The sequence below is a fragment of the Trematomus bernacchii genome, unplaced genomic scaffold, assembly GCF_902827165.1.
Source record: "Trematomus bernacchii unplaced genomic scaffold, fTreBer1.1, whole genome shotgun sequence".
Lineage (NCBI taxonomy): Eukaryota > Metazoa > Chordata > Actinopteri > Perciformes > Nototheniidae > Trematomus > Trematomus bernacchii.
Genome location: NW_022987821.1, coordinates 4,421,735 through 4,448,662, shown reverse-complemented (window position 1 = coordinate 4,448,662; position 26,928 = coordinate 4,421,735). Strand labels below are relative to the sequence as shown.

Here is a 26,928-nt window from a genome sequence, read left to right as displayed (position 1 = left end):
TCTTGCCTGCTGCTATCATGTAGCCACAGAAGCCACCAGTTCAAGCCTCTCCACGCATCTCCAATCGATTTCCCGTCCCGCTCCGACTCTATCCACTTACCACATGATTCAATTTTTTTTTGGGCGAGTTGTGAGTTATCACCTTGTAAGTGCTGCTGCCCGCACCTTTCAACTGATGCCGCCTCTTCTTTTGTTTGTGATCACCTCCCTTACACATCTGCAGCTCTTTTTAAAAAGGACTCTCCGGTGTCCGTGTCTCGCTTCCTCTTCAGTGCCTGAGTGTTTTTTCTTTTCCTGGCCCTCACATCCATATCTCAATCTCTTTTGTCTAGTGTTTCCTCTGATTGTCTTTCCGTTCCATTCATCACTCGCGACAGAACTCTTCAGAGACAGAAGAGAAGCGTGAGGAGCCTTTGGCCAGTCGGAGTGCAAAGACATTTCTTGTGTTTTTTCATCATCATCTAGTTCCAGCTTTTCGCTTTATCAAGCCATCTTTTGATGCATTCATCTACTTGCCCGTCTTCACCCACGTCTCCTTTCTTTTGTTGTCTGTTTCATTCATCTTCATTGTCCCGTTCTCTCGATTTTCTTTCTTGCACCATGGACCGTGGAGATGGAGTGCGAGATGAGACCGTGGACACAAGCCCATCTGTTTCCTCCGACTCCTCTTGGACGTCCTTTGACCATAGCACTGACCTCACATCAGTCAGCTCTGACCAACTCCTGACTCCGCTTACAGCTCCCGTTGGCTGTGAACTATTCGAGGACCAGCGTCCGAAGATGTCTTCTTCTTCAGTCAAGGTCTCTTCTGAGGTTACGTGGACGGAGACGTCTTTTCTCGGAAATGATGAGTAAGCACATTATTCTAATAACTAGAGAATTCCTCAGGGAAAATATGATTTAAGCTTGTCTACATGTGTATATTAGTCACTTTGCTCAATAAGAAGTGATATATTATCCATCTAAATCCAATTAGAGGATTGAATCTGTTCTTAGATATCATTTCTGTGTCATGTATAACACTGATGTGGACTCCAATATAATATAACGAGTCCCTTGATACGAACACATGGTGTGATCAATGTGTTTTCATTAAGATCGTCAATATCAAATGTAGTTCTGCACACTTTTTGAGCCTGTGATTGCATTGCCTTTGCAATTTTGAGTCAGATTATCTTAGTCATTAACAAGAGATATGTTTTGTTCAGTTGAGGAATGGTTTGTTCTTTCCCTCCTGCAGGAGAAGTCAAACTATGCTCTCTCGAAAAGGACGGGAGAGAAGAGGATTACAGATCTGTACCAATAGTGTACAATGCTCTCGCTGAGACTTAGCTTTCAGCCCACAGTGGTGTGATTATCTGTTTCATCTGGTTTTAATCACTTGTGGTTCTGTAATGGGAATCCTATTCCCAGTCGCAGGACTGTGAGAGTGAATAAAACAAGCACTGCATTAGTTTCTTTAGATATAAACCATAAATCACCTCTCTCTTCGAATTCTTCAGAGGATCTCGGCCTCAGAAAACCTGCAGTGTTGTTCACTTTCTTTCCGCTCTCCATCACTTCACCCCGATAACACGTAATTACTCTTCTACAAGACAGACAAAAGTTTGAACACACTCACTTTCTCACACTCTTTATATCACCCCGAACAACTCCCCGTGGAGTTTTCTGTATCTTTACACAAAGACTGATTAAACTTTGTTTGAGGAATATTTCAGAGCCAGCTGGAATATTAATGCTTTCTGCTCTTTGTATCCGTCTTTGTCAGAAGCTGGGTTTCCGTCTTTGAAATGGAATGTCTAAATAGAAATGGCAAATGTCAGCTGGGCTTGAAAGGCGTGAAAAGCAGGTTATTTTTTTGGTGTAAAAAAGGACAAATGGGGATGCATTTTGTGCTGACGATACTAACATTTGGCAATGCTCTGCTGCTCTAGGGCATAAGATAAATGACTATGTTGTGCATAATATATAGAAGGATATATAATGCACAACAATTACATTTAAATGTATTTTTCTGTTCTAATTTGCAACATGAACTTCATACTAACGTATTTTGTTTTTTATATACATATGTTTATATATATGAGAGATAAATAGCACACAATCAGAATGATAAAAAAGGTTATTTTTTCATTCTAACTTACATGAAGTCACTTAAAGCTAAGCTAACCAAAATACCAAACTTTTCTTTTAAAAAACCCATTTATTCATTTATTGATGTAAAAATGACAAGTTCATATTTCATTTTTTAAAACGTTTCAAAAGTTTTAGGAAGATGAGCCTGACAGTTAGACGGGAAAATCACTAGTGACCCTCCTCTCTTTCTCTGCCTCCTTCAGGTCTCCTCCTCATATTGAATTCTCCTCGTGCCTCTATGACTCAGTAATGTGCATGCTAACGGGTAATGTTCTTGTGCTGTATTTAAAGTCTTAATAGCGATCGTTACACTTAAACAATATCATAGTCAAATATTAATATAATTACCATTTCTGGACAAACTGTCATTCACTTCACTTAAAACCTAAGGCAGAATAACCTCACTTCTTTACCCATTTCTGGACCCTCTGCCTTATATTCCCACCATCTCTTCCATTTTTCTGTTATCTCATCTGCTTCACAACTATATTTTTCTTCCCCCGACCCCCACTGACACAAACATAAAGTAATTTGGCTGCAGTTAGACATTGTTTTATTGGAGCCTGCCTCTCTGCTGGTGGCGGCATGAGGATTAGGTGACAGTCGGGCAAAGAGCATGGTGGTACATTGAGTCATGAGGGGGGGGTAAGATATAGTATATACTCATATCTCATCCTGTCAATATAATGTAATGATGAGCTTTGTGGATGAGTGTCCTGCCATACAGTATAGTGTTAAAGGGGTTTCAGTATATGTCTCGTGCGTGCGTATGGGCTTTGATTGAACTTATTCTGTATGTTCTCTCTTCTATTTAAATCATATCGGATTACCAAAATAATGACATTCTACATCCATATGGTGCAGCACAGGGGTTCAAACATGGCAGTGTGTTTCCATGTTGCAGGCCGTATGTTATCTAAGCAGAGGCTGCGAAGGGTTCAGAATTTCTTTGGAGGAAGTTGTTTTTCTCTCCCAGGCAGGCGCAGTGTGTGGCAGACATTTTCACAGTTGGGTGGAGACCCTCTGATCTGAGCCCGCCCACTTATCCTACTGTCGCAACTGTATGTTCTACGTCTTTCAAGCTTTGTGGTTTGATAGGACATTTTGATAGGATTTAAAGTCAGGCTTCAGTTTGAGGTCTACTACTTTTTCCCAGTGAAACGGTATTGGAAAGATGTCAAAAAAAGAATGTACATTTGAAAGCTTTTCTTACCTGATTTGATTAATGCAAACGTTCTTTGTTGCAGTGAGCTCCATTTTAATTAGTTTAGGTTAACACCATCACTATGGTTGCACAGTAACAAGGTTACACAGTGATAGCGGTGTGGCTTTTATGATCCAATCCAACTTGATAATATTATATGGCAGGTCTTGATGCATTCAAATCACATTTAGCTCACAGCGGATGCTTGCAATCAGATATGGAATTGGCTGGGAAATATGTATTGATTGATTGAGAGAGGTAATTAGATAGATAAGGAAAGCATGTATGTGTGTGTTTTCACCAGAACACAGTGCCAAAATGTCACTCCGGTGTTCTCTGATTTGAGTGTACACTTTGTAATTATAGTCGTTTTTTTAAGCATGGCTGGATGTGTGTGGAATACAGAGTGTTGAATATATCTGATACTAAAATCACTTTAGCAAATGACCTGACCTCGGTAACAAAAAAAATCATCATTTAAGAAAGTCTATGACAATGTACAGACTGAGCAATATTTTTCTGTTTAAACTAATTATTTATTAATGCCTGGACATATTGTTCCTGTCACATTCATGCCAATAAAAAGAGTTGAGACTAGTGACAGATTTCTTTTTTGTCCTGGTCAGCTGGTGGCTGGGCCAGGTGTCTAATGGCTGATAGACTGATAGAGAGGGTGTAATAAAAGAGAGGCTGCATCTCTATTCTCGTTCTAATGAAACAGTAAGGACTGAAGAGTGTGTGCCATCAAATCCAACAAATGAAACTTTTAGCTGTTTATTTGATGTAGGTGATACAGATGGGAAGGTGTTATTGCTTTCATCCCTGCACAAACATTTAAAATCCATATTTTTTATTTTGCTGAATCCTTCCCTCATTCCTCAATTCCCTTATTCCTCTCTTATTCCCTTTCATTTCCCTTCCTTTTAGTTTTCTCCTGCCCTTCTTCCCCCTACTCAATCTACATAGTATTACATAAAATAGAGCTCATTGTAGTAAGTGGATAAACAGATCAATTGCCTTTACCTAGGAGACTCGTTTGATGCTTTTCCCAGTAAACCAACAGGGTTACATAAGGTCTTCAAAGCCTCCAGATGGACACGATGGAGGTGCGGTCTTTTGGCCAGGTCTTTTCCGGCACACACAAACACACATATACACACTATCACACATATACACATCAGCAAGTGTGTGTTTTTTACGGCCTTGTTCCATAATCCTATTTTCTTTTCACTACAAGCTCGCCTTTGCCCCTCACCTTTCTAGTAACCTATACCTTACTTTCATTCTTAATCCTAACCTTTACTGCAGAGCGAGAAAACACATTTATTTACATTCAGGAAGAACAATTTGAATGTAGATTTGTAAATTAGGAACGGATTTATTTGCAGATTTAAGACTTGTTCATGTGGTCAGGAAACACTGCCCGGTTGATTTTATACATTTGATATTGACGCAGCATCGCCTGTATTTCAGCCTAACATGCATTTTTTATCGTGCTGTATATAAAATTAGACACACAGCGGTCACGAGCGTGCACAAATCAGTAGCCACGTCCCTGTAGACATGGCTATAGATAGCTTGGCCAAGAGTCAGTACCAGGTGGCATCTCAGAGGAAGCAAACGGAGCTGAACTGGCATGTGCATACAAAACAACCATTTGCATTTTGTAACACAAGCAAATTGATATTGTTATATACAGAAGGCAAATTCAAAAAGAATGATGTACTCGCCCACAGAGGGTGACTGCAGAGGACATTGGACCATGCAGTCATAAATCTGAGGGTAATCAGACAGGCAGCGCTTTCCAAGACGTTATAGAGTTGAGTGGTTGAGATTGTAGGTACTGCATATCACTCTGGTGATCAGAACAGTCTTTGCAACGTGTTAAAGAATCGGGCCAACAACACTTCCAACAGGCTGAACGGTGATTTCTGACATCTTTACATTTACTGGAAATGCAGCTCAAGTCACCCCCTCTACCTTAATACACTAAAATGACAAATAATATTACCAAAAAACGAAAAAAAAGGCGGAAAGCTTATGTAGAAAAACAAAATCTTGGAATAAAATTGTGTTTTTTTTTAATAGCTTTTGATGGCTATTTTATTTATAGAACAATCCCGTCACAGAAATGTTCTCCGATCTCTATTCTCTCGTACCACAAATAGATGAGGCAGTTGGGCACAGGTACCACAGAAACATCAACCATTGCACTTTCTCTAAATTCCTGTTTCCTGTACTTCACATTTTACCCCGTGAACTCCTAAAGTCTGTGTTAGCTATGCCCTTGAGTTGTTTTTGTCCACATGCAAAGGGAGTAAAGATTACCAGGACCCTCCCACTCTGCCTTTATTATAGCGATAGTGCCCTATACCCCCCACATAGTCCAGACAGTCTAGATTTAGTGTGTTTAAGTCATTTCATATAGTTTGTCCTTCCTCATTGAGAGAGAGGGTAGTTTATGTGATGGTGTGTGAATACATTTTCTTTCTCACTGTACACAATCAGATCTTATTGTCACCAGTCGTTGTTAATCTCTGCTGAGTCAGCACGGACGTCTGCCCTATTGTGTTGTGTCCTTCTCTAATTGTATATACATTATTGCTGTGTTAATCTCCAGCTGTCTGCTGCATGGCCTCAGGCACTGCTGACCTCCGCCTGCTCTGACAGGAGAGAATCATGTCGCAGGCATTTATCGCATCCCTTCACATATACACATACAGAAAAGTCTACTATAGCGCCCTTTCTCTGCGGCATCGGGGTTTAAGAGTGCGTCAGACATCTTTGTGTCTGAGATACACACACATGCTCACGGTAAGTACAGCTGCTGATGTCTGTGCTTAGTAGCAGCTCTAAAGTTGGCACACATCTGTTCATGCATTGATCCACCCTGCTCTGAGTGCAAGCTGTGTGTGTGCAGTGAGTGTGTGTGTGTGTGTGTGTGTGTGGCTGGACACACTGTATATCACACATCTTGTCATCTCTCTGATGATTCCGTGTGGGGGAGGTTTTCCCAACATTGTCCCCTTCGATCTCACACTGCATGACACTCGGTGCATGCCTGTGTGTGTGCCGTTGTCCATGCGTTTCTGTGTGTATGTGTGAGTGAACGGAGTTTATCCCCGCTGGCCCAGATGCCCCGGCTAAATCCATCACCGGCGGTGCTGCACAGCAGTGCTAAGCTGGAACATTTGGCACCAAGCTAGGAATGAAAAAAAAAAAAAAAAAACACGAACACACTCAAACATACACATATGCACACGCACACACAGAAAATTGAGTTTGGGGATTTTTTTTTTTAAAAGAGATTCAGAGGAAGTGGATTTTTAGAGTGGAGGAGTTTGATCAGGGAGCAGGACTCTATCTCCGACGCTCTGAGCCTTTTGGTGGTGGTGGGGCCGGGGCGTCCGTCCCACTCTCTCCGCCCGCTCTCACCTTCATCTGCCGGTCCGGCTGACAGGATGGAGCCGTGCGACGACGATGACGAACTGGGGATGTTAGCCGCTTTCCAGTAAGTCCTGGAGTCCCTTGACGCTTCTTGTTGTTTGCTTGCTGTGGTCGCTGCGCATGTCGTCGCCATGTTGGACTAATGTGCACATTTTTTGGAGTTGAAGATGCATGTTCCACCTCTGTCACTACTTCCAAATCAAAGCTCTTTAAGGCTCTTTAGTGAGGGCTTTGTTGATGAAGCTCCATGGGTGGTTTACATGGAGGTTGCTGCTGCTCGTTGGAGCCTTTTATGGCCCTCTGGCTTGGGGTCACAGATTCATTATGAACAGCTGTTGATCTTTTGATGCCTTTCCTTATGGTCTGTGTAAAAACATGTATTGTACATGGATTAAGTGATTGGGGGATTATGTTTGAGTTTTTCCTTACCAAGCAGGAATCAGATCAAAGTTTTATGGTAGCAATAACACACCAAAAATACTACATTTCAAGTACAAATCTTAGTAAGTGTTTGATTTAGTTTGTCAAGGTGGAATTGTATCTAGTTATTTTACTGTTTGGGAGTTTTACCTATAATAATAGATCTTATTTCATAAATGGATCCTATGTTTGTATATGAAAAATACCCTGTAACTTTTATTATGTAGTGCTCAACTTCACGATGTTGCATGCCCAATCAAATTGAAGTGAATGGGTTGGAAAACTGGAGTCACATCTCTCTACCCAACTGACTGATCTCTTCAGGTCAAAAGTATCCCCTCTTATTTTTCACTTCATCCTCTATCCACTGTCTCCCCAGCTGATGTGAGAAAGTCGGTGGATGTAATGGCCGACCGTCTTGCCGCAGGCTTTAAAGCAGCCATATTGTAATCTTCCTCAGTGAATTGACGGCACGTGAGTGGTGCGTTACATAAGGCTGAGGTGGCTCCAAGCAGCGGAGGAATCCAGGCCCTTGTAATTACTGAACACACTTAAAGATTACATCATGGATTGAGGGGGTTTAGCTAGCTGGCTGCTGGGAAGTGTGGCCATATGTGTGTGTGAGGTGTGGTCTCATAAAATGTTATTATGTAGTCCCTTTCTTTGTATGCAGGGCGTTTCCAACACTGCATGTTCCGTATGATCATGCAGACTGTACAGTGTGTATGGATACTGCATGGAAGGCTGTAAGGTCAGCATACCAAGTGAGTGAGGGTCAAGAGGGGAATTCATCGTTTCAATATCGTCTCTTTAAGAGCTACATGGTATGTTTACTGATTGTCATTTGAAGTTCTAATCCACAGATAAACCCCCACACACATGTATATGCTGTGATTGATGGACATTTAGCCGACATAGCTCAGCAGAGAGTTGCAAAACTAAGGTGAATTAAAATGAACATATAGAAAATGACTGGTGGTTTTGTGACTTGAGTATATGACTGGGATGCATCTTACAAAGCCACTGACATAAAGTCTGTGATAATGTGCACAAAGTTGACATTTAGAGTGTGTCATAGTTAATAAAAAATACTTTCCTCCGACGCTCCAATCTAAATATTGAAATCCTTAATTCCTTTAAAATTTTGTTTTTTGCCAGATTAAATATAAAAACCCAATAAAGCCTTATTTAATTGTATGTTTTTTTAAACTATATATTTTTTACTTTCTTATTACCCTAACATAAAGCTATGCGGCCGCTGGTCAACAGTGCACTGTGGGATTGAGGAAGCGCCAGATCGCAGCATCGTTGTCGGAGGATTACAGAAACGAGGTGATAGGTCATTGGCCAGGAAACATGTGGCCCAGAAAGCAGACAAATGAAATTTGGTTCAGATTCAGACTTGGCTCATCTGTGTCAGTCAGACATACACACAGGCAGGCAGGCAGGCGTGGACTGGTTTTTCTTTTTTCAATATGTCCTCCTGCTGTTCTTGGTTTCAAACCACTGATATTCCAAATATATGAATCGACTCAGCAGCTACAGATTAAATGTGACACACATTGCAATACAAGTTAAATCAAGTGCTGTGCTGCTCTTCTCATCCCTATTGCACCGTAAAGGCTTTAAACAAATGTAAGTCCAGAAATTAAGAATAATTAACAACTTAACAAAGTAACCAAATCCATACAAACATATTTAAGATTAAGGTTGCTTTTATTGTCTCCATGGGAAAAAGATGGTTTTGCAGAAACAGATACTAATAAATCAGAAGTGGCATTTAGCAATCAAAACACAGCATCTATAATACTGTTCACTTGTAAAATGTTTTAGTCATTAAAATGCTCTGTAATGAAAACAATACTTATATGATTTACATTTGATCATATTCTGATAGTTTCATAATAGCACATTCCTTTGTTTTTCTTTCACTTATGCTCATGGAAGAGGTTGTATATTGTATGTACGATACAGGGAAATGAACTTTATTTCTTGACTGTGATTGTTCATCTTTTGAGCTGTGCACATCCCAAAATCCCTTTGGGGATCTCTCTGTGATGAAATCAGTGGTTTTACCGTAGACACTTGAGCTTTTATTGTATGCTAAATAAAGTGTTACGCCTTGGCTGCTTTGTTAGAGACCGGATCCAATTCTGTCACTCTCCAAAAAAAGTGCAGAGAATTTGTATGTGTTGAAATCGCTCTTCCTCTGATTATAATCTGCTCTCGCTCCACCACTGTGCTCCGCGGCACTGCAGGATGTTTGTGCTCAGATTGGTCGGGTCAGGCGGGAAGGGTCTTGAGGCCAAATCGGTCATAGTCCGATTAGTTTTCTGGCAGGTGCTCAAAGTCCAGTCCTCCTCCTCTTCCTCTGTTCTTTCTTCCTGTCGGATGGAAAATCATGTAAATTCCAGTTGGCTGCAGAAAGCAAACAGAAATTGGAAGGCGTTATAAAAAAAGCCACAGTAACAATCACATACTCGACTCTGCCCATTTCGATTTCAAAAATACAATCTCTGATAGGAATTGCACAAAAACACTCACAATAGCAACGTTTTTTAGCATTGCAAATATTTTTGACCACAGAAATGCAGGCTGATACTGTTGCTTTAATACCACAACACATGTCTAGTAAACTATGTGTGTCTACAGCATGTGGCTGGCACATGTTTCTTCATTTGGTAATGATTAGAAGATATTTAAAGAGGCCCTATTGGTGTTTTCTTTTTCCTGTAGTGTGTTATATATATGATCAGAATTAAGCTAATTATGCCTTGCTGTGTTTAATGTGCTCTAGACACTAGTGGTGTGTTGCTGACATGAACACACAAAAAAAAAGACAAGACACACTGTTACCAAAACAGCTGACCACATCATCGACCAACAAGGCTGAACCATCAATATCACATTACCAGCTGAAACCCTCTGCCTATGTGTGCAGCTACACTGGCAGGTATTGACAAGGCATCTGCGGGATGTTGGCTGGTTGTTGTTGTTGTTGTTGGCTGGTTGTGTATTTTTCTTCACCTCATTGTTGTGCATGCTGGAGATAATGGGAGCAGATCATCTCGCTAGCAATACCACTTAGCAAACAAACACAAGTGTGTGTGTCGTGACGTGTGGACTAGACGTGTTCACCGCATGTCGCACTAAGTGGGGGTTTGTGGTGCAAATCCTTCATCTGTTTCCAAACAGTTAGGGATCTTTAAAAAACGTAAGATAAGCTAATGTTAAAAGCCACAATCCTTTAATGACTCAATGGCGATGTGGCAGAAAAATACATTAACATGCAACAGGGTTATCACATGATGTGTATCTCCTCTTAATGCATGTCAACAGGAGCTGTTAGATTTCAAACTCAAGTGCCACTTAGTTGCATATGAGCATATGTGTTCCCTCTCATGTTAACTAGATATAGATGAACAGGTTTTCTGTCTCACATAATATGTGTTTGTGGCATTATATTGTTTAATGCTACAACTCTCATGTTAAACACGCCCATTTCTGATTTGATTCTTTATGTACATTTCTCACACACTTCAGCAGATAAAAGTGCTTTGAAGGTGCAACAGAAAACACACAATCATCAATATGGCTTCTCAGCTTCTGTCCCATGGAGGAAAAACTGTTGTTATTTATTACTTCCACTCTTGCCCAGAACACTTCCGCCATCTCTTTGACTCTCACTTTGTGTCTCTCATCACTAGGAGCTCTGCCCAGTTATTTCCAGCATCATTGGGAGTAGCCCAATCAGTACCCCTCAAGATACTTTGTCATCACACATTATTTTTGGACCTTAGCCTAATCACACTCAGTCATAAAAACTACATCTACTCAGTTGATCAGTCAAAATGTGTATTTATATACTTTCTGCCTTTGTTATATTGCTGATCTATAAAGAACGGTCCCATTACAATTAGAATTCTACCTCTTTTCAGACGTGTGCACACATGTTTGTTTATAATTGAATGCTTGTTTGTGTGAGTGTACTTGGCAGACAGATTTTTGGCTTCGCCGTTCGCCTGGAAAGATGTGGCTGACGGACGGAAAAACAAATCTCTCGTCAGCATTCAAGCTCAGTTAGTGTGTGCATGTGTGCGTAATTAAATGTCACGCTGGTCCTCAAGAATCGCTAATAGCATCGATCAATGTGTCCAGTCTACACATGGGAATGCATCTTGATGTGTGTGCGCACCAGGCATGATGAGAATATGTGCAGTGAAGATACACTCCAGAGGAGGATGTGTGTGCTTTGAATACGTTGTTTTTAGTGTGTGTTTACAGCTTAATTCCTTGCGTTAAAGCCCATAAAAGGCTCAGGGGTTTGGGGCAGCCAGCAGATTACTAATATGCAGTGAGGTGACAAATAGCTCCCGCCATTTCCCACTCTTCCTTATCTCCTGAGTGTCTCTGACAAGCTCCGTTATGGAAGAGGGACGTTTAGTTGGCTGACAGCGAGAGATGAAAAAGGGGGAAACAAAGAGATGAGCCAAAAATATTTTGTGTTTAAAGCCAACAGGTTTAATGCGTCAGAAACAATGTGGTTGCTGCCAGGTACAGCGCGTCTGCCAGGCAGATAAAAGAACTCTGCGAGTGTCGTAAAGCAGAACCTCTGTTACGTACACAGGTCACGTTCACCTATGGAAAAGTTGTATATGTTATATATCTCTTTTTGTACCTTCTTTTCCCCCTCCCTTTGTCATATAACCCGTCCCCCCCCTTTCCCTTTTCCCATCTCTTTCATTCTCTCACTATAATGACTTTTGGACCCGTTCCTGTAGTGTGTTATATAGGTTTTTGTGCATGTAAATGGTCTGCAAAGGCCTACATCTCTCCCAAACACCCCTCCCCCTTCGTTAGGAACCTAGTGACATCACTATGTAACACTCACGCTTCTATTAGCTAGCGCTCCAACCCATTACTCATCACAGGCGAAGGGGTGGGACATCTCCCTCTCTATTCCCCTCAAACCCTCCTCATCTCTCCCTATACACCCCCCTTTTCTCCCCCCTCTTGTATCAATCTGTTTTTTCTCCTCTTCCTCACACCCTCCCTCCCATCTCCCCTCCCCTCCCCTCCCCTCCCTCGCCTTAGGGTTGTCTGCCCTACCAGATTAGGCCTGTGTCATAAGGAAAAGAGAGAAAGGGAGAGATTGTCGGTTGGATTAAAGGCAAACTGGAATGAAATTCTATGATCTCGTTGTTTAGACGACTCGCATAAAGTTGCCGTGTGTGTGTGTGTGTGTGTGTGTGTGTGTGTGTGTGTGTGTGTGTGTGTGTGTGTGTGTGTGTGTGTGTGTGTGTGTGTGTGTGTGTGTGTGTGTGTGTGTGTGTGTGTGTGTGTGTGTGTGTGTGTGTGTGTGTGTGTGTGTGTGTGTGTGTGTGTGTGTGTGTGTGTGTGTGTGTGTGTGCGCGTGTGTGTGCGCGTGCGAAGGGTGCCGTGCGCTTTATCCCCTGTAATGACAGCGGCATGGCCTGGAACGCCTGGCCCCGCACTGTTGCATGCTGGGAAATCATGCATGTGTGTTTGGTGAGGGGACAGGAAGAGTTTAATGAATGTCTGATCTGCACTTTTATTATTTTTCATCTATCATTATGATTTAGTCTGGATTGGACAGCATGCTAAATGACTGTACGATGATGGATCGGGGCTATTGGATGGACGATACAGAGCAATCAGGAATTCATTCAGATAATTATGAGGTGACAATGTGATTGTTATGCTCAACCATTTGTTTTAGTTACCTTCACCCAGCCATGTGTGGGATGCAGGATCTCAGTCTGCAGAGTTGCTTTGTATGCTGCCCCATCCACTCTGACCTCCTCCCTGTGACACTATGTGAATTGAAATAAAGCATTTCAAGTGAACGTTATCCCGTTAGTAAACACATTTCCATCAAACCATAATCTGCACGGGTTCTCCACCGCCATAGTTGGACAGGATTGGCTCTGTGTATATACTTGTCAGTGGGTCTGCAGAATACAGAACAAGGACTGAGATGTAAGTGGCTGTTGCAAAGGTGACAGTGATTTATGTATGAACGCCACCTCTCAGACACTCAAGGGAATGTCAAAGTCGTCGAGGTCGAAATCCAACAGAAACAAAGTTATCTTTTCATTACATTTAATCAGCTTGTCATGTTAAAGTGAATAAAACACTTTGTTGTTCTTGAAGCAGTCTCTTGTAAAAAAAATCCCATTTCAGGATACTCGTATGGTGGTTATTATTTAGTTTGCTCTTTTAAAGGAGATGTCTAGATACACAAACACACACAGGTTAATGATTACTTCTGCGTGTGTGTCAACCATCATAGACCACACGGTGGATGGGTGCTGAATGCCAATGTGCTGTGGAGTAATGCAGCTCACATGCTTTGTCTTTCTCCCTTTTCCTCTCCCTCACACAGCCACTCACACTTGAATAGTGACCTTGGGCTATATTGTTATTCATTAGTGGACAGAGGCTCCTTATCTCTATGGGACACGAACCAGCAGCGGGATGCTAGCGGCGTCCCTATCGGTCGTCACTGTAATAAGAATCGCTGCTTTAAATCAGCCGAGTGCAGAGATGAGACAGCAGCCTTGAGAGATAAATGAGAGGTCCTGCTGTTCTGTCCGTCAGGTGCTTAACACTTTCATGCACTGTGAGGATTATTACTCTTTACAATAATGTTTTTATTCAGAGCCTGGGTAAAGAGAGGTGAGATATAAAGGAATGACTTGCTGATGGCACACAAAGCACCATTTTCTAAATTAATTATTATGGACTTTTTTTTCTTACTTCACAATTTCCAACACCCAATGATAACACCAGGAAACTATTTTAAGAAATACGTTATTAATAAGATATTTGTTTTTGTATTGCCATGCCAAAATGTGTTAATACAATTATTTAAATATACCAACAAAAATACTATGAAGAAAAGCCCGAGATTAGTCAATTTGAAATACCGGTACGTGTATATTTACACTTACAGTTATTACTTTTATTTGATTTCATTGTTCATTTTGCCACAAAATGCATGCCATTCAAAAGACAGGAACACCCAATATTTTTCAATTGTTAAATGTATTACTTTTAAATGTCATTAAAATCATTTAAATTCAAAAAGACCATATGTACCTTGGTATGATTTCCGTGACTACAGTCGTTTGTCATTTCTTTATGATTGTTGCTCTAAGTTTTTTAGCACTATTTCCATCAAAGAATGACAATCTGAAGAACCATCTGCTGTCTGTCTGCTGCTCTGCAAAAATGCATCTTCCCCATCTGTTCACATCACATGAGTTGATTCATTCATCTGGAAATAAAACGGTTGATTCTCTGCAAACATTCCTTTTGGGACTTTGAAAGCATATAAAGGCATTTCAAATCGAGAAAGAAAGCACTTATTTATGGTATGTGGTTGTAGTGTGAGAGCTTTAGTTTCATATTGCATTTCTTGTGAAGTTGGAACTGTCTCTCTGAGAGGTGCATGACATTTCCAGAAAAGTTTGAATAGGTAAATCATCAGAGGTGGAATTAAGGAGGTGTGGAAGTAAATAACCAGCTTCGAAGTAAAAGGTCCTGCGTGTCCCCCATGGGGGTTAGTGGGAAATATCATGGGTTATTAACTCACTCTCTGTGCTTTGCTTTGCATCCCTTAACAAAGCCATAATATATAACAGGGGGAATTTGTGGACCACGGCAAAAGTTCATTCACAGTCCAACCCTTCTTTATTTATCCCTTCCTCTCACCCTTTACGCCTCTTGGCCCCCGATCCCACTCTCATGGATCCCTGGTTGCCTTTCTTATCCTGTCCATTTCAAATGAGGCAACTCCTTCCTCAATGAATCCAACCAATCTCTCAAGCCTAAAGGTACCACTCCCCTCGCTCGCTCACACAGGAACCAATCGTTAGCCACCGTTTCCAACCCAATTAGCTCGTCCTGTAGTGCACTGCTTCCAGCCACACAATGGCATTGCATCTGTTGTGTTCAAAAGCTTTATTCTTCATGGAAAATATGCATTTTACGGGGATTCTTCTTTGCTATTCTGACAGTCCAAATTAATTGATGGCGGATAAATACATTATAAATCTAGTTGGCCCGTGATTTTCAGCTGTCCATGCCAAAGTCGCCCAATTTCAAAGCTCAAGGACCAAGTTTGATTCATGAAAAAATATTATCCAGTGATGCACGACGCTAGATAAAATAGCTTCTATCTGTAATAAGTTCTGACAGGAAATTAAATATACTAACAGATAAAAGGAGTCCTCATTCATTTGTCTGGGCCTTATATGAGATGTTTCCAAACCAGTATGGAATTATTAGAGGGCCAAAAGGTCTTTTATATATCGCCACTCACAAAGTGTGTTTGATGCATGAGCGTGTTTGTGCCTAAGGGTGGGCTAGGGTCATCAAAGAGTCTCTGCATCAAAGCCGCCTGTTGTAAATCTGCTTTCTCTCCTTCTGCTTTAAACTCAAAGTGAGAGAGGGGACAGCCGAGACGCCTTTTATATACAGGCATACAATGAACAAGATTTCTTAAGGTCTGTGAGCTCCTTTAGTGGAATTGGAAACAAAGATTGGAAATTTGCTTAAGAAACCAAATTATTATCAACATTTTGTTGGCTTTTATTTGTAGACGTGCTCGTGGCGTAGCTCTATGGATGGCAGTGGCAGTTGAATGTGGAATCAGGTTCAGGTTCTTTATTTGTACCCGTAGGTAGATTTTGTTTGCAGAGGAAAAGACAAGGGGTCCGTCCATCCTGACACACTCTAAAAACAAACACAAACAACAGACACATCCCTAATAAAAGGACTAATAAAAATCTCCGTCAAATCTCAAAATATTTCAAAAACATTTAAGAAGAAAAACACTAGTACAAACATGGGCATTCAAAATTCATAATTAAATAAATAAGCATCTGTGCAATAGCTGCTGGGATAAAACTGTTTTTATACCGCTTCGTTCTACTCTTTGGGACAGCTAACCTCCGGCCCGAAGGAAGAAGCTTGAATTCTGAGTGCAGAGGGTGGGAGTCATGATCTAATATGGAGCTGGAGAACCGCTGTAACTGCCTGAGGTACAGGGTCTCCAGGTTTAGCTGTAACTGCCTGAGGTACAGGGTCTCCAGGTTTAGCTGTAACTGCCTGAGGTACAGGGTCTCCAGGTTTAGCTGTAACTGCCTGAGGTACAGGGTCTCCAGGTTTTAGCTGTGGCTCACCAATCAGTCTGCTGGACCACTTGATGATTTGACTCAGAGACTTTCTGCTCTTTAAAGTCAGGTTACCAAACCATGACATTAATGAAAAAGACAGAATCGACTCGATAAAAGCACGATAAAACATGATCATCATGGTTTTGTCAAAGTGAAAATAGGACAGTTTTCCTAAGACAGTACAAACGCTGGTTCCCCCTTTTGCACACAGCTTCACAGTCTCATCATTTCAAATAGCCATTACGTCATGTTCCTGAACCCTGGGACAATCTCAATTTCTGTCAAACTTTTCTCTTAAAAAACTGAAAGTCTTAAACTTAATGTGATCAAGTATTCAGTCTGCCATTGCTCCCCTGAGAAACGCTCAGGCTCATAAATAGTGATTAGGCTGTCCTCAAACATCAGAATAACTTTCTATGAATTCTTCAATCTTGTGGCGTTCAACTTGAGGAGATCTGCTTCCATTTCTCTCATTCCATGTCGCTTGACATTGTGTCTCCTCTCTGCTGAAGGTTATCTGACAGCTCTATATGGACAAGTTTAAGAAAATGCCACACTGTAGAGATTCTTGTCACGTTAGACATATCTGTTGACATTGGCGAAAACAAGCACAGTGAATCATATATCATAGCCCACTGTTACAACTTGGTAGCAACCAATAAAAATATCCTTTCATTCACGAGAGAAGTGAAAAACATTTTGCGTCCTTTCATTACACGCCCAGTTGAGTTAAGTTGGATTACATGGGATGCTAAACATACTTTCCGCTCTTTTGCGTTCAATTAAAGTTTATCACTGCCACTGAGGCTCGCTTCCGGTTTGTCCTTGGCACCTTATGGCAGGGGGCCAACAGGAGAATCACTCACTAAGGCTGAGACATATGTGCACACAAGACCTGGATTAGTTGTTGGGGTTTTATTGAAATAAGAGTCCTTGAATGGTTTAATCAGGAACAAAAGACTGTCCAAAGTCAATTCCCCTGCATACGTCACAATAATGTTTTGAGACCAACAGATAAAGATAACATTCTCAGCAAATATGCTTGTGCTTTGAAACACCACAAAAAAGAGTGTATGTTTATAGTAATGTTCCTTCCATCTGTAGTCAACAAGACTAATGCATGCTTCAGTGTGATGATGCGTGAGTGTGTACAAGCTCACTTAGTAAAACCAAGCAGGGGGAAAGACGGGGGTCTTGCTCCCATCAGCGCCCATTTCTGCCGAGTCAGCTTTTCTCTTCCCATAATCCCTCTCTCTCCCCCTTCAGTCCCATTCAGTTGCTTTTCTCTTTCCAACCAAAGCACCTTTCCTCTCCCGCATCTTTCATCTTCATTCCCTACTCCTGTTCCTCTGCATCCTCTCCTCTGCCCTGAACACACTTGCAGCCCCGATGAACGGAGGGCAAAAGCGGGAGCCAGAGAGCATCCGTCATCCCTTCGCTCTGTCCTCCCTCCCTCCTTTTATATCCCATCCCTCTTCAATTCACTGTCCCTCCCTCCCTCCTCTCTTTACCCTGCTTGCCGCGGCTAGGATCACTGCACTACTCCATGCGTTGGGATGAAGAGCACACACGGTGGGCTTATTGCAGCTCAACATAGGCAGGTGGAGAGCAGCAGAAAGGGCTGACTCGTCCCAGAGAGCGGTGGGGGGGGGGGGGGTGACCCTCATTGCCTATGTCATCACTTGGGAACGCAACATTGTGGAAAGACAAGGAATTGGACTGGCTCCGCTCCAGATGGGGCATTTAACAAGGGTGATGCTGGCTGCTGTTTGAGTGTATTTTCTCAAACTGTGAGAACACCTCAGTTTGAAAAGCTTTGGTTGGCTCTTGATATGGATCCGGGTGGAAACTGGATTGTCGGGGATTCGGATGTGGATTAGGATGCTGATGTGGAGCACCTGAGCTTTGGGACTTAGCTTCCTGGAGCAGGACCACATGGACATGTTTGGGTTCTCCAAGATGCCAAAGCTGTCTGGGTGAGTGGCATTACAAATCACATGTTGTTCAGATTTTTCACAAAAGCCTCTTCTTTGGGAACAAAGTCAAGATAATCCATCCCAGATCTCTCACTGAAAAGTTGTCTCGACAGTGAAACATTTATTTTTATTGTACGTTTTTTGTATGATATACAAGTAATGGATCCATAAGTTTCAGCTCGTAAAAAACGCACTACGCAGACACTTTGTCCACTGATACGTGGACACTGAATAGTAACTCTAACGATGAATGAAAGTGCTTCAATTGAGAGAGTTTGTTAACGAGGCGTGTTGAAAAGTGAAGTGTTTAATGAAAGGAAGCTGCATCCAATGTGCGTATTGCACTCAACAGATTCATATTTCACCTGCGTGTGGTGTTTGGGGTTTGTTACTGATGTGTCCTGTCCATGGGAACAAGGCTGATTGTATTATGGGTCATATTTGTAGCAACTGGGAAGTAATAGGATCTATGAGATACATTCTAAGATATGCACAGTGTCAGCAACAAACAGAGGCTCAGTGAATGTGGGGAAATGAAAGCGGGGTGGAATCACAGCCAGAGCAGCAAAGCAGATAGCACCAGTGATTATTGGAGAGATAAAGGAGAAAGAGAGGACGGACAATGGTTGCTGAAAAGGATGGGAACATCAACAGAATGAGACAGTGGAGAGAACAGAGCCAGTAGTACAAGAATACCAAGTACTTCAAAAGACAGAGGTTTCAAACTCTGTTAGAGAAAGGGAGGTTGACCCTGAGCTACCTCATCCAATCTCATCTAACCACATGCACTTATTGGAATGATAAAATAAGGGAAGACAAGATTATTCATTTCAAATGATTTTTGATTCATGTAAACTATTCTGGACAAGTTGAAATAAACCAGCCTGAAATGTGAAGACGCACTAAGAAGTCTTAAGACGGAGGAGACTCTGTAAGTCGGAGCTGCAGCGATAATGACTAGCATTGGACACACATGTGCATAATAACATGTTTGCATGATCCCTGACTCATGTGTGGTCACATCCCTAAGCTCACTAAACATCGCTCATGGCAAATCTCTTAAACCTACACACTCAGAGGCTAGCATCTGGAGGGCAGACAATCAAAGTCTTCATTGTGGTCCAATGTGGGTATTTCTACACATGTTTTATATTTGACTGTGAAGACATGCTAAAGTTGGAAGAGAGTTGAAGTCTCTAAACCAGGGGTGTCAAACTCATGGCCCGGGGGCCAAATCCGGCCCGCGACTTCATTTTATGTGGCCCCACAAGAGCTTGCAAAGAATATAATATGTTTATTATACGGTTACTTGCTACTTTACAGAAGCACGTTGCCCATAAACGACATGTCCCACAATGCATCTCAAATTTGACTTTTTCTCAGAATTTGACTTTTTTTGTCCAAATATGCCTTTTTTCTTAGAATTAGCCTTTTTCTCATAAATAGATTTTTTTTTCAAAATGTCACAATCAATGTTTTTCCAGAATGTGGCTTTTCTTATAAAATCATATTGTGACATTCTTACTGAAGAGACTTGCAATTATTTGCTCTAGACTTCTGCTTTCAGACGTAGTTAATTATGAAGTTATATTAATTAATGATATAGTCTTAAAGTTACAACCGGCCCTTTGAGTGCAACCATAATGCTGATGTGGCCCGTGATGAAATTGAGTTTGACACCCCTGCTCTAAACGTTAGTGGTCAAGATCAGATTTATAAGTAAACACAAGTCTATGTAATGTGCAGATTAAAGAGGGCTCTATTGTGCTTTTTGAGGTGGTCCGCTTCCTGTAGTGTGGTATAAAGGTGTGCATGTAAATGGTCTGCAATCCCCAAGTTTGCTCCATAGAAAGTTTATAATATTTCCAAACTCCAAGCGGCCTGCTCCCAGCTTTGTTTTTGGATCAATCATGTTTTGTCGACAAAACTGAAGTTCATTTCCGAAGACTGTCCTCCCGAGATAAACGACCGCGTCAGTGCGTTCAGCAAGTGCCCCAAAACGACATATTGACGTCCAAGTGACAAATCCCTTCAGCAGCCGTAGTCATTATGATGGGAGGGAAGGTGCGAGGTGTCAGGTTGTTATAGAGCGATAAAGTCTGCACAATAAGCGTGGAGTGGATTGATGGGTCAACAGACATTTGACTTTGACAACGGGAAACTGCTGTTACTTTAACGTTTCTACAAAATAGTAATACCATGAGTGTTTCGTACCCTCAAACATGTTAAGAGTATGTAGTGTTAGGGCTGTGCAATTAATCGTATTTTAATCGCAATTACGATTTTGGCCTGCCACAATTACGAAAACAACATAATCGAAAAAAACGATTATTTTGCTTTGCTTGGTTGTGACTGATCTAATTAATTTTAGTCTAATTTATTTGTATTTATCATATTTACATATGTTTAGTAGCTTGTATGAAGTGCGCTCCAAAATATTTGTTGATCTTGTTTATTGGTATGTATTATTTTTGATATTATTTATTTAAATGTAAATATAAATGTATCTATTTTATTTATTTTTGTATTGGTTTTTCAGTTGAATTATACGTTCAGGGTAATCAACAGTTACAAAGATACTGTTCATATTATTATTTGTATTTGTTTTAAAGTTCAATAAATGGATGTTTTCAAAGTCAATGAAGAATCGTATTTAATAATCAATTATTGACCAAAATAATCGTGATTATGATTTTTGCCATAATCGCACAGCCCTATGTAGTGTTACCGCGATGAAGAGGGTCACCTCATCTAATGCCTGTGTAAATCACAAACTTAACAGTTTTAATGTTGTTTGAAAAGTGTTCCTGGAGTTCATTTTACAAACAGAATATGAAACACATTGCATTTGTCTCTTTTTGACTTTTAGGTTGACGAATGAGACACACAGAGCAGAAGCAAATGCCTAAAGTGTGCATCTGTTGCACATTATCACACTGTTATCTTTATTTGACTTCTCATTTGAATAAACAGCTTCCATGTATCAGACAAAGTGCCTTCCCTCAAGAGTTTTCGCCTCCTGGGAACCTCTTGCACTTCTCCTTACGCTTTAGCACTTGTTCAGCCAGTGTTCACCACAGCCACTCATACACATTTGGCTCCATCCATTGCCGACAGACTGTGAATTGGCGGGAAAACGAATAAACGCCGTAACGCTAACAGGCACCAAGAGACGGTTCTGCGTCTCTGGCAAGATCGCGGCGCTTTGCCTGCACCCAGATGGCCGTTGTGTATCCATGAGCTGTCTTAATACAGTTTCTGAGTTTGCAGATCGCGCACCAGCCAAGTTTGCTTCATAAACCTTAATGAGAAGTTGTGGCTCATTCATCACCTTTTAATGCTCGTTATGAACGATCCCTTGTAGGAATGAACAGCTGCAGCAGGTGAGATACATCTGTGATCCCCCTTGTTGTTGTTTTTATTTGACGTATGCTCTAATAAGCGTTTTGTCATCACACACCTGGCTTCAGTCTGGTAACACCAAGCCAATCTCTATATCCATGCTTCCCAGGGACAAAGACAGGACCTGTGTCACTGTTTGCACTGTGGGAAAATGTTGGCTTTAGTGTGTCGGCATTTGGCAGTGAAACTGGCCAGCAGGGCTTGTTTGTGTTCTGAATATCAGATTACAGTAATGCATGCCAAATTGCCTTCTGCTTTACACCAATGCATGCTGCTACTTCAGAGGGCAAAGCTCCGTTGTACCCGAGAGCCATATTGACGAGTCGTGGGTTCTTAATATTCAGTCACTTTCAATTCTGAATGAAATCAGGACACTTAATACTTTGAATTTGAGACATTTTACTCATATTATAGTAGCGGAGATTTGTGGAAGCAGTTCAAGTTTGGACTACAGGATTGACTTATTTTTACAACGAGTGGAGGCATAGTACAAGTACTTGATTACACAAGATATTTGGGATATTAAAACGCAAGTGCACACATATGGGTACCGGCCATTATGGCTTAATACTCCACTGAGCAACTTCTCTAGGAATTAACGGGGGCCCCACCTTTGGACACCTATGTTAGCTGTTTCTCTGTTTACAGGCTTTACGGTAAGCTAATGGCTAGCCGGCTTAAGCTTTATATTTAGCTTGAGCTTGTTAAAATAAGTCTGTAACTTTAAACGTTTCCAATTTGTAGTATAAAATTGTATAGCAACCAATAACTCGTTCAATGTACATTTGAGCTTTGAGTATTATTTGACCACCCCTCATCTCTATAGCTCATTATCCATTTTCTCCACAAACGTGCACTTATCTGGTGTAGCCCGAACAGGCACGGTGTCAAAACACATCAATCAGAAGGTGGTGAGGATATAAAGTAACATCAGGTTGCAATACTACCTCCCCCCCATTTCTCCGTTTCTCACTGTCTGCCCCTAACCCTTAAAGTTGCACGATTTTTCTTGATTTGAGTCTGGATAATCCTCCTAAGGGATTTGGTGGGTGATCACTGCAGGAGGGGCTGCGGGGCGGACACACTGCTGGCTGTTTTATTCACGAGATGAAATCACAACACACATATCTCTCTCTTCTCCTCACCTATTCATCTACTTCATATGGCAGCACAACCGTCCACTTCCCTGTCTAATTGAAACCAGCTACAATGTGCTTCATCTTTCAAATTGAGACTGGATTGTGATCAGGATCCGCACGTTTATTTAAAAAATGTTTTTGCTTATACATATTCAGGCTTTTAGAATAACACGTGTTATCTCTTGGTGCGTATTTGATCAAAGATACCAGCCCTGAAATGGAGTACTTTAATCAGTCATTCCTTATTCCCTGTGTCTTCTGCAGGGATTCATTTCCTGGTGAAAACTAATATTCTGTTATTCTTATGACTAACACATTTTACATCCCATAGTTCCAGTCACCGCACTCACCAGATAATACTGCAGCGACGTGCTTCATGCTTCCGCCCCCCTTTGACAAGAGAACTAAATGTGATCAATTATGCAAATTGAGCAAAAGCCCATTTTGTTTCGCGCTCCGGTACAGATCCGAACTTCCTTCCCTCGTATCCGCTTTGCGAGAAACAAATAACTTTTTCAACATGTATCATTTCCCAATGACGCTTTAATTCTCATACAGCGAGCCCGATGATATTCAGACACAATAAGCCAGCTGAAAGTGACGCTCCTATTAAATAATGCCCACGTGTTCTGTAAATGTTAGGAGAAAACGACATGCAGCACGTGTTCCTCTGTTAGAACTTGTATATCTCATGTATTCTGCATGTGATCACTATTTCACTTTTTTAAACTATTTTTCTTTTTGTATTTACTATTTACTTGCACTATATTTTTCTGTTTATCTGTGTTTTGTGTTGCACTGTTGGAGAAGCCTGTGACCTAAGATTTTCATCGGCATAACTACTCTGTAGCTATGTTCGTATGACTAAATAAAGAACCTTGAACCTTGGGACATGCATTATAAATGGAAACTTCGTTCAATTCAAAGCATTTCTTGTTGTTGAGACAAACTCCTCTTTTCCCTATCGCCCATCATAACAAGGCACGTACTACTGTTTGCCCTTAGGTTGTACTTCTTACAAATCATTGAGAAGAAGGACATCAAAATGACTCACTCCAGTGACCGATCTTTTTCTGAAGTTTTAAGTTATTCTAGTCAGCAGCTGGCTACAATTATACATCTTTTGGATGAATACTGTGTAGCATATGCATTGAGGATATAGACTTTACAGACAGTGACTAAATAAAAGGGCTCTATTCTTCTCATTTTCAGCTTCAAGGTTCAAGGTTCTTTATTGTCAAACTGACATAGTTACAGAGTAATTATGTTGTTGAAAATCTTATGTCACAGGCTTCACCAACAATGCAACATAATAACAATACAGATAGCAAGAGCAATACAAAAAGAAAAATAGTTATAAAATAAAGTGAGCATGTGGAATAGTGCAGTACGAGTCTATATACAAGTTATTGGAATGATATATATTAGATATTCATATTCATATTTGTTTTTTATTCCTCTACTGTACATGTCTCCATGCTTTAATGTTCAAAAAGCTCTTTATTTTTCTCATACTGCCTGTGTTGCAGCACCTCTTTTCACCCTCTGTCTGAAACCAGAGCCCAGTCTGCTCTGATTGGATTGCTGGCTAGCTCTGTTGTGATTTGTCAACTGCTTATAGATGTCCCGCCCCTTAGTATATCACGTACAATGTGCTGATGTTCCAGAAATAAACCAACGTTAAAGTCCAATAGTCCTACCTCCAGGTTATTCCTCTAGCTCTGCATAACAGAAAGTCCGTATTGACTGTGTTCAAACAGCACAGGATTAGTGCTGGACTCTCAGTGCTCATGTAATAAAGTCAATTCGTGGCCCCTCTTTTTTTCCTTTTTTCTACGTCAGCACAGAAACCCGCTGGGAACAATCATTGAAAATCATCAAGGGAATTTAAAACCTATTGAACCCGAGGGACAAAGCTTGATTGCAAACCCTATACAGTCTTTGCATCTCACTACGTCTCCAGTTAATCCTCTCATGTATTTCATCACTTTTGACATATGACACATAGTTATTCTGGCAGTTTGATGATAAACGTCATTTTTGAACACAATAAAGAAGACATCATAGGAGTCTTGTAACCATGAGGATGGAACATTTACAGAACAAACATGTTAGAAGTCCACTTTCCATACCCCATATAGCTACTGCTGATCTTTTTTGAGATGGATGCTCATGGATGCATTCACTTGCTTAGTGTATGCTTGAGTGTTAGCATCAAATGCCAAGGACAGCTGGTTGGTTTGGCATCTGATGTCTCATTATATAACAAGAAACTCCTGCAAAACTATGTATTTTTAGGTGACCTCTAAGCTTAAAATACACAGGTCTCTTGACCAGAATGCATGTATGGGATGTTTCACAAACCCAGTCATACTGTAAATGCCTCTTTGGAAGTGCATACTCAATAATGGATCACTTTGGCTGTTTTTTTTACTACATACAGTGAGCAATTCCGCCCTTGTGGGACAGAAGAAGAGTTAAAAATATCTTGCATTTTCTAGCATTTTATATTCTCTCTCACACCAGAAACCCAATGGCATTCTGGGTGAGGTTAGCAACAGGGGAAGAGGCAGCGCTGTGGAAGAAATGGCACCGAAATGATGTAATTTCTCAAGCTTTGTTTTGCATTTGTGTCGAGGAAGTCAGTGTTCAGTCAGGTTGAGGAGTCATAGTGAGGAGGGAGAGGGGATACAAAAGAAGAGCGTACATTATCTCTGCAGCACTGTGCATGTTCTTACATTCAAGAAGCAAATTGTGCAGTAAACCCTTACATTTGTGTGATTTAAAAAAAGAAAGATTGAACTTAATACAGTCAGAAAGATGTCATGATAAGTGCGAGTGATGATGGATGAGCTCACGGTGACTTCCCCCGAGTCGTTTGCTGATACATGTGTTTGCTAAAGAGCTGAGTGGAGTGATTAGTTCTGCTCCAAATGCTTTCACATAATACTTAAGTGCCAGTGTGTATTCTCAGAGCCACACTGTCACACACACACCCACACACACACCTAATGTACTGTAAACCTACATGCGGTACAGTATGCATACTTGCACTCTGACGCTCTGATGATCAAGCTTGGCTGTGACACACATTTCTTTCACTGATTGGCTATCACTTCCTGTAATTATGCTTCCATTCATTGCACACTCAACAGTGTGTCAACATGTTTATCTGTCCCACTTTTTATTGTTTTAATTAACATTTTAGGGAACTAGACATGTGTGACAATGATCACCACGCTCCTTTGCTAGTGTGTGTTCAGGGACATTGTTTTGGCGTGGTCTTTTTAGCCTCCAGAATCACACTTCAGTGATCGGTGCATGTGTTTTTGACATAAGGCTGAATGCACCCAGGGACAAATGAAGTGTGTATAGCGTACATTCACTCACTGGCTTCTCTTACACACTGCACGCTGTAACCTTTCAGATTGACTTGCAGCAAATAGATGGAGGTAGTCAATGCTTAGTCGTCATTTCATCACGCAAGTAAAGGCATCCAACCATAAACTAAGTGCCAGTTAACTCCCCGTAGGCAAGGCCGCAGTGAAAGCACTACTCCCCAAGGTTAAAAGCTTCGATACAGGAAGCAAAATGTGTTTTTTAAAGAGATCTACAACAACTGATTCTATGTCACTGATTCAACTGGTTTTAAAGTTGATTTATTATGTATGCAAGACTGTAAAAGCCTTATTTGACTGAGTGCCTTTGCTGAAATCACAGTATATACTTTACAAAGAAACACACTATAAGAAAGGGACAATCCCAAAAAGCATGATAGGGCCCTGCATTCACAGTCAGAAGGTGCAGTGTGTCCTAATATTAGTTTATCTGCATTAGTTTGCTCTACACCGCTATGTTTTGCTGCGCTGCGTCAGTGGAGCTTGGGGCCAAATAGAGCATAAACATAATTCAAAGAGACAATCATCAGGTTTCTTTTAACAACATAATTAAAACTCTGCTTTGCTGCCCTTTGTGTTTTCTGCCCCCTGGTTCCAGCGGGC

The 26,928-nt window shown here is 41.1% G+C and overlaps 1 protein-coding gene across 2 annotated transcripts in view; it reads left to right on the top strand.

Annotated features, from left to right (window-relative positions):
* Positions 1–478: 478 nt before the first annotated feature.
* Positions 479–26,928, top strand: part of LOC117498850 (FERM and PDZ domain-containing protein 4-like) — a 52,502-nt gene continuing 26,052 nt past the window's right edge. Inside the window, exon 1 of one of the 2 annotated variants that reach the window (XM_034150988.1) lies at positions 479–851. In XM_034150988.1, coding sequence (XP_034006879.1) covers positions 499–851 — 353 coding nt within the window. In that variant the 5' untranslated portion in view covers positions 479–498. Of the gene's footprint in view, positions 852–18,230; positions 18,387–26,928 lie in introns of those variants that run through there. The other variant, XM_034150989.1, reaches the window with a different exon arrangement.